The sequence below is a fragment of the Echinops telfairi genome, unplaced genomic scaffold (assembly GCF_000313985.2).
Source record: "Echinops telfairi isolate 266 unplaced genomic scaffold, ASM31398v2 ScPeMD7_23;HRSCAF=83, whole genome shotgun sequence".
NCBI lineage: Eukaryota > Metazoa > Chordata > Mammalia > Afrosoricida > Tenrecidae > Echinops > Echinops telfairi.
This window is the reverse complement of record NW_022103920.1, coordinates 84757615-84766470: the sequence shown is the minus strand read 5'-3', so window position 1 is coordinate 84766470 and position 8856 is coordinate 84757615. Positions and strand designations below refer to the sequence as shown.

At 42.9% G+C, this 8856-nt stretch overlaps 1 protein-coding gene across 1 annotated transcript in view; it reads left to right on the top strand.

Annotated features, from left to right (window-relative positions):
- The window catches only part of HIBADH (3-hydroxyisobutyrate dehydrogenase), a 115230-nt gene extending 112426 nt beyond the window's left edge, over window positions 1–2804 (top strand). The window contains exon 8 of the mRNA XM_004702743.2: window positions 2031–2804. Within this exon, the coding sequence (XP_004702800.1) occupies window positions 2031–2189 (159 nt within the window). The 3' untranslated portion in view covers window positions 2190–2804. The remainder of the gene's footprint in view (window positions 1–2030) is intronic.
- The last annotated feature ends 6052 nt before the right edge of the window (window positions 2805–8856 follow it).

The window sequence follows — 8856 nt, the reverse complement described above, 5'->3', positions numbered from 1 at the left end:
GCCACTGTGGTATCACTTCTACCAATTGTAGCTCTCCTTACTCATCCCAGCTTCTGCCACATGGTTGTTCACTTTAAATATTTATTAGATGAAGCGATGTTTGAAACTGTCTTCCTAATTTTTCCATTTTATACTCCTTCATGTTCAGTTGAGGTGTGTTTTGGATTTGGTGGTTTTGGGATTTTGATGTTAGTACCCACTGTGTATTTCTGTTTGCATATCCTTGACATAAGCCTTTATACTCGTGCCATGTAGCAGTCAGGCAAACAGAAGTAGATCCTTGGGTGTATTGTTTCCATCAAAAGAGTGAGGTCGCTTCTTGAGGTACATGGAAGAATGAAAGAATCTTATTAGTGCCCCAGTTTCCGTTGTGTAGCTAAAGATTACCTTGTGTATCTGAAAATCTGTATGAAGTACCTTTGACCTATTAGCCTATTTGATTCCCAAAATGATTGCCAACAGCTCAGACAAAGGAAGTCATTACAAGTAAAGTGTAATGGGCAGCAGATTTGTACTCAAAGGGAAATTGTCAGCCCCCATGCTGATGCTGCCCTGGCCCTTCGCTCTGGGCATTTTCTCCTTTGTCTCTGCCCAGGAAGAATCTGCCACTGTTAAGAGTCCTTCCTTGACAATTTTTTTTCCCTTCCAAATAATAAAAACTAGTCTTTCCAACTCATAGTATAAGACATTACAATCATATAAAGTACATATGTAACCATTCTTTTTTCCCCTGGTTTCGTCTATGCACCACAGTTGTCATTTCCATATAAAGAAGAGGACTTCTTAATTTTGCTTAGCATGACTAAGGAATTTACTTAGAAAAGCACTTTAAAGAATCTTTCAAGTTCCGATAGCTATTAGTAAGAACACTCCATGCTTAATTAGATTTGTTCTAGAGAAATTTGTAGCGATGAAAGAAATCCACTTCAATACCACATTAATGAAAGCAGTTGGATCTGCTCAGGCAGATCAAGGCTTTACTTATTAAGAGCGGTTTTGCTTAGCTGCTATTAAATCTCTGGCTGTACATAGGAGATATGATATTAGCACCTCATCCAAGTAGCGACTTGCCCATTTATTTCTAGGCTTTAGCAGCATAAAAATTTAACGTATGCTGTGTGTAAATTCTCAGAACATAATGTGTTGTCTCTCTTCCTCTCTGGAATTAAAAACCTAGTGCCTTGGTTTTATTAGGTGGCATTTCCAGCACTTACAATAGTACTCATCAAACCAAAGGTGGCATTTCCAGCACTTACAATAGTACTCATCAAACCAAAGGTGGCATGTCCAGCACTTACAATAGTACTCATCAAACCAAACACCCATTGCCATCACGTTGATTCTGATTCATCGCGATCCATCTGCAGTCTCTGAGGCTGTAAGTCTTTTTTTTTTTTTTTTAATTTAAAGAGAGTATTTATTAAGTCTTAAAAAGAGAGCAAGACAACACAAAGACACAGACACATTATCCAGATGAGGGAGACCATCCAAGGGCTCGTTGAAATATCAAGCTTTTTTTTTTTTTTTTTAAAGAGATACCAAGCTTTTAAAGGGGCATGGGTGGGCAAAGGAGACTGTCAGAAAGCATGATTGGTAGCTGAGGCTGTAAATCTTGACAGGAGCAGACAGCCTCATCTTGGCTCCATGGAGCAGCTGGTGGGCTTGAACCACCAAGCTTGCAGTTAGTAGCCTTATGCTTACCTGATTCATCATACAGCAGTTGTTAAATCTTTCTGTAGGAGACTGAATTCCTTTGGCCTGCCACAAAGTTGAAAAAGCATTTCCCTGTGTGACCCCATGTGTAAAATAACCCTGGTCCCAAAGCACCTAGGTCTTGTCAGGATTTCTGGATCCCTTCTGGAGCTCTATGAGAGCATTTATGGAAACAATAGGTTTCCACAGTGTTTTTATCTTATTTTGCTAGGTTTCACTGTGCTTCCTCTGAATGAAGCCAAAGCATTGGGAACCACAGTTGCAAAGGAAGCCTGAGTGACCAGTCTCAACGTGTACCCTTCTCCTTGTTCACTTAGGATCTGGGGCTAGCACAGGACTCTGCTACGGACACCAAGAGCCCGATCCTTCTGGGCAGTCTGGCCCACCAGATCTACCGGATGATGTGCGCCAAGGGCTACTCAAAGAAAGACTTCTCGTCTGTGTTCCAGTTTCTTCGGGAGGAGGAGACCCTCTGAGTTTGTCCTGCGGTGTGGACACTGTCGGAAACCAGACTGTATCTTGGCACGTCTCCTTATAGGTCACTCCAGAAGTAAATGGGTTTAGTCAGAAGTCAAATGTCTACTCTAATTATCTAGTAAATCCTAGGACCCTCCCACCCTTTTTTAACTTCTGCTTCTTTTAGGATATTCAGCAAACATAGTTATCTGTATTTCTTTTTCACTCAAGTCACTGATGGGTTCTATTGTAACTAGCTAATTTGCCTAAAAGAACAAAATCGATCTCTGTTTATATTCAGCTAAATCGTTGAGTACTTCAATCAGGATATTATCTACTTTATAAATAAAATATTTTTTCAATCCAGTGAGATTCATCTTAAAGGAAATCAACCGGTGTAAGGAAAGCTGGTAGAAGCAGGAAGTCATGAGTTACTCTCGTAAGAAGTTCATCCTGTTACTCTTCAGGCTTTTGTTGCTTTTGTGCGTTCTGATGACACACTGACTTACTTTTGGACTTCAGAAGAATGACTTCTTTGCACCTGCTCCAGAGCCAGTGATGATATTTGCTTTAGGTAAACATTCTAGATATAACCATATTGTTTTGAATTCAAATAAATTTCTATGCTGATAATACGTGGAGTGTTTGTTTCTGTCTATCATTTGGAGAACAATAAAATAATCTGACAAATCGGTTTTGCAGACTTTTGGAGAAGGTATGGGATGACGGGAAGTCAAAATGAACAAAGTTCTTGGATGGGCAGGGAAAGCCAACTTCCTGCTACCGGGGTCCTTTGGTGGTATTGGGTCACATGGTTTCTAATTTGTGGGACTACAGGAGTTCAGCCTGTACTGAGTGTAGCACTGAATGCCCCAAATACTATGCACTGTTGCCAATTAGTGGCCACTCAGCCCCGAGAAGCATTACAAGTGGTAGGCTGAGCTACCAAACGTTACAGAAAGACTACTATTTCTGTAGTTTTCCTGATAGAAAACACACACCCACAAAAAGCATGTTTTCTAAATGCTGAGGATACAGTAATGAAAGCCACACAAAATCCTTGCCCTGTAGAGGTCTGTGTGTGCATGCATGCGTATGTGTAAGGATGCTGGTGCTAGAAAAGAAATAGTAAGATATAAAGAGAAGTGCACCGCTTGTCTGTCAGTTCGTCATACTGTGATGGCTTGTGTGTGGCTGTGACGCTGAAGGCTGTCACTTGTCAGTCACTGAGTTAGTTAATTTTGCCAGCCTGGCCGATAATCACATGTGGGGCTGATTGAAAGGCGGAGGGATAAATGGGTGGTGAGCCTCGCCTTTCTAGTTCTCGGGTCTCTTGTTTTGTGATGGTTGCACCGGGTGCAGCTGCCTTAGCAGTTCCCTGCTTCAGCTTGCAAGATTGACTTCCTACAAGACATCCCCAAGGAGAAGCTACATGGACCTATCACGATGCAGCCCTGGGTGCTGGAGCAGCCGTGTGGAGACCCCTGCTAGTGCTGAGATGCTTGTTCGTTCACTGACTCAGCTTTCCTCCTGCAGCCGGCATCATTGCCTCTGTTTTGTGAGGTGGAGGACTTTGTGGACTGGTGTTGGGTTAATGGGTTAATGTTGGACTTGTGGGCTTGGGCAGCATTGGGTTGGGATGTTTTCGTGATGCACATTTTCTTTACATAAAACTCTCTTATACATGAGTCGCTGTGGATTTGTTTCTCCAAAGTACCCAGACTAATACAGTCACCCACAGTGAACAGCTATCAGGAAAGCTTCCAGACTTTAAAAAAAAAAAAAAAAACTTTGAACAAAGAATAGGCTGTCCACTTTGGAGGAATTAGCCACTGAAAACTCAATGGATAGAATCGAAATATTTTCGAAAACCGCATGAATAGAAGCAGAGCACTGTCAGATTAGGCCCTAAGATGAGCCCCTCAGGGCAGTAGGCACCCAATATGCCATCGAGGAGGAGCTGCCTTCCCAAATGTGAACCCACCATTTGCTGGTGGGACATGATTCAAAATGAGAAGAAATAGCTGCAAACATGAATTAATAATTTCAACTTGGAATATCTGAAGCATCAATCTAGGGAAATTGAAAGTTAAAAATGAAATTGATCACATAAGAATCTATATTTTAGGTATTAGTGAACTGAAATGGGCGGGTATTGCCCATTTTGCATTGGAATCATGGTTTACTCGGTCTGGAATGAAATTGCAGTCATTGTCAAAAAGGACAGTTCAAGGTCTATCTTGAAGTATAGTGTTGTCTGTGAGAAGATACTGTCTACCATACAAGGAAATCCAGTCAATACACCTATTACTCAAATTCATGCACCAGCCACTAAGCCCAATGTTGAAGAAATGGAATTCTACCAAAGTCTTCAGTCAGAAATCGATCATACATGCAATCAAGATGCATTGATAGATAGTAGCAATTGGAATGCAAAAGCAAATATCATCACTGGCTCTGGAGCAGGTGCATTGATAGATAGTAGCAATTGGAATGCAAAAAACAGAAAGGAACAGTAGCTGGAAAGTATGGTCCTGGCGATAGAAACGAAGCTGGAGATTGCATGATAGAATTTTGCAAGACCGATGACTTCATTGTAAATAACCTCCAGATGGGATACACAGAAATCAAATTGACTACATCTGTGGGAAGAGATGATGTAGAAGCTCAATAGCAGCTAAAACAAGGTCTGGAACCAATTGTGGAACAGATCATTAATTGCTCATATGTAAGTTGAGGTTGAACTTTAAGAAAATGAAAGCAGGTTCATGAGAGCCAAGATAGACGGTAAGTATATTCCACCTGAATTTCAAGAACAGAGTAGTGGCATTAAACACTAATGACAGAAGACCTGATGAGCTGTGATATGGCATCAAGAACATCATGAAGAAAGCAAAAGGTCACTAAAAAGATCAAAGTGAATGTCAGAAGAAACTCTGAAAGTTCCTCTTAATCATAGAGTGGCTAAGGCACTTGGAAGAAATTAAAAGGCAACGAGTTGAACAGAAAACTTCAAAGGGCAGTGCAAGAAGACTAAGTCAAACATAATGACATGTGCAAAGACAAGAGTTAGCAACCAGAGAGGAAGGACACTCGGCATACCTCAAACGGAAGGAACTCAAGGACAGATTCAAGTCTCAAGTTGGACTATTGAAAGATCTGTGGGCCAAAAAGTGAATGGTGCAGGAAGCAGCCTAAGGGAGATGGAAAGAAAACACAGTTGCTGTACTAAAAAGTCTATACTCAACCATATCAAGACATAGTATGTGAGCAAGAACCACTGGTACTGAAGGAAGAAGTACATTCAAGCTGCACTGAAGGCATTAGCCGAAAACAAGACTCCAAGAATTGACAGAATACCCATCGAAATGTTTCAACAAGCTAAGGAAGCACTGGATGCACTTGTCTTTATGCCAAGACATTTGGAAAACAACCATTTAGCCAACTGACTGGAAGAGCTCCATTTTGTAACCATTCCATAGAAAGGTGACCCAATAGAATGCACACGCCAGCAGAGTCACCCAAAGTGAACAGGTTTCAATGGAGCGTCCATTGCAACAAGGATCAGCTGCCCGCTTCAGAGGAAGTAGCTGCTGAAAACTTTGAAACTCGATGTAGAAAAATCCAAAATTCTCACCACGGGACCAATAGGTAAGGTAACAAACAAAGATTGAAGTTGCCAAGGATTTCATCGTGCTTGGATCCACAATTAATGCTCATGGAAGCAGTCATGAGATCAAGGACACACTGCATTAGGTAAGTACATGATCTCTCAAGTGTAGAAAAGCAAGGCTGCTATGTTGAGGACGAAGGTGCGCCTGACCCAAGCCATAGTACTTTCAATTGCCTCAGAGGCGTTTAGAAGTTGGGCATTGAATAAGGAAGACCGTAGAAGATTGGTGCATTTGATGTTGGTGAATAACAAAAGAACAAGCAAGTCTGCCTTAGAAGAGGTACCGCCAGAATGCTCCTTAGAGGCAAGGATGGCAATACTTCATCTCACATCCTTTGGGCGTGTTGACAGGAAAGATTAGTCCCTGGAGAAGGACAGCAAAAAAGAGGAATTTCTTCGATGAGATGGATTGACAATGGGGTCACACATAAGAACAATTGTGAGGATGGCACAGGACCTGGTGGTATTTTGTCCCGTGGTGCATAGGGTCGCTATGAATCGGAACTGATTTGATGGCACCTAACAAGAAAAACAGCAGATTAAGGAGGCTGGATCGGGAATGCAGGTGTATTTTATCCAGGTGGCTAGGGAAGCTTGGCTAAGGTGGCATTTGAGGAGAAAAATGAAGGGAGTGAGGGAGGAAGTCATGCCGATATCTGAGGGTAGAACATAGCAGATGTTAGTTATCAGCAAGTTTGTTCCAATTCGTGTGACTATGCACAGACAGAAACACTACCCAGTTATGTACAATAGGTATGTTTGAGCCCCTTGTAACCACTCGAGCAAGCCATCTCACCGGGAGTCTCCCTCTCTTTTGCTACCCTCTACCAAAAGTATGATGGCCTCTAGCCCCTAGTGATAATATGTCTAAAGAACATGAGACAAAGGCTTTCTAACTTCATTTCTAAGGAGCATTCCAGGGATCTGTGAACGGAAAGTATGAAGTCCCTGAGGTAGATAATACTAGATATGGGTAATGGCATGAAGGCTGTAAGAAGTGGCAGGGGGTGACAAGACCAAATCTTGTAGCACCGTGTTTCCTAAAGTGAGCAATGGCGCCCTCTGGGGGCACTGGACCGATCCAGGAGCATTGCAGAAGTAGATGCCTACCCTTTATCCTGGATCATGAGCTACAGTACAAAAGGTTTTTAATTGCCAGGGTGGTACTGAGTACTTTTCTGAAAGGGAGGCTGCAGGCCAAATGAGTATGAGAAATTGGGAAGAAATTTGTAGGCTATGTTAGGGCGTCGGCCTTTATTCTGAGTGAGTGAGCAGTGCAATTGTCTAGTTTTTGCTGTGTAACAAATAGTCCCGGAGTTTAGTGACTTGACATTTTTCAAGATTTCCTGGGTTGGCTATATGAATCATTTGGACCCGGCCAATCATCTGGAGCAGGAGAGTCTAGTTTGGCCTCACCTGTGATAACTGGAATGGTTGGACCATCTCTCCTTCAAGGATATCAATCCACGTTTTGATCCTATGTTGGCAGGAGAGTTCCCAGCAGCAAATCCAAGTGTCCAAGCCATTTCCCACCCTCTGCTTGCTGGATGGTTGTACTGTTTCACTGGCAACAGCGAGTTACATGCCCAAGCCCAGTGTCAGTGTAAGAGGGGTGTATGGTACACATGAGTGTACGGTACAAAGAGGGGTGTCTGGTGGCCATGTTGCAAACACTCTATCAGAGCCAACCAAAGGAGAATTTGTTCAGAGGGTTGATGTGGACTGACCCTTTTTTGGGAAGGGATCACTCTAAGTGCTTTGTGGAGAATAGATTGTCGGGACAAAGAAGGAAGCGAGGAGACCACTTAAAAGGCAGTTGTAATGATCCAGATGATAGTGGGTAGTAACTTGGACCAGAGTATCAGTGATTGGGTGACAAGTAATGGTCAGAGAAAAACACCACCTGGTCCTGCACCATCCTCACACCTTGTAGTATTAGGGTGAGGGACCAGCCCCCCACTGCTAGTCATGGGTTCAGTAAGCACTATTGTAGGGTTGAGATATATAAGTATTATATTAAAGTCATTGAGAGCATGAGAGATATTACAATAATACAGTCAGACACATTACATGGTAGTATTGCTCACCTCAGCCTAGCTTGGTGGTCCACGTAGAGAGAGGGAGGAGGGCAAAGGGAACGGGAGTGAGGACTGGAGAGGAGAGGGGGAAGAGCGGAGAGAGAAGGCGGGAAGGAGGAGAGACCAGTGAGAGAGAGCTCTATTGCAAATCCAGGCCTATATACATTTTGGGGGTGTGCAAGCCCACTAATTACAGGTAAAGACATACGTCACAGGAAGGGGTTGCACTATAGGTTATGCAGCAATGAGAGGGGGTGGTTTAGGGGCATACACACAATAGGAAGAGGAGGGATCGGGGATGTACATGTGACAAGATGGGCAGATCCTAGATTTAGGATGGAAGCTTAATTTTGGATATCACTGAGCTGGTTTGAAGTACCTGGCTCAACTGATAGAGACCATTATCAGTAGGGTGTGAACTCCACTTTTGGGCCTGTCCATTGTCCTTGAACAGCAGGGAGTGGGGCCCACTGCAGTCTGGCACTCTCATGGAGGATGTCTGAGTATCTGACCTCCCCCCACAACACCTGTTCTTATGTTCGAGCCCATTGGTGCAGCTGCTGTGTCACCAAGCAGGATGTCCTTTTCCAGGGACCAGGCTCTCCGTGATAACATGGCCAAAATACATGAGACCACGTCTAGTCCAACTTGCTTCCAAGGAGCAAGTGCTTTTTCTAAGACAGATCTGTTTGTTCTTTTGGCAGTCCATAGTACTTTTTTACCAGAACCGTAATTCACCTACATTGCTTTCCCTCCATAGCTAAATAAAAATCTCTAGGGCCTATTTGGGGCCCTTACTGATTAATAGGTAGAATACTTTGGTATGTTTGTAATCCCACCCCCCTTCAACTCTATTCAGATATCATTCACACACATAATTTAATAACTTTTCATAAAATGCAAGTTATGCAACCATCACCACAATCCAGTTTTAGA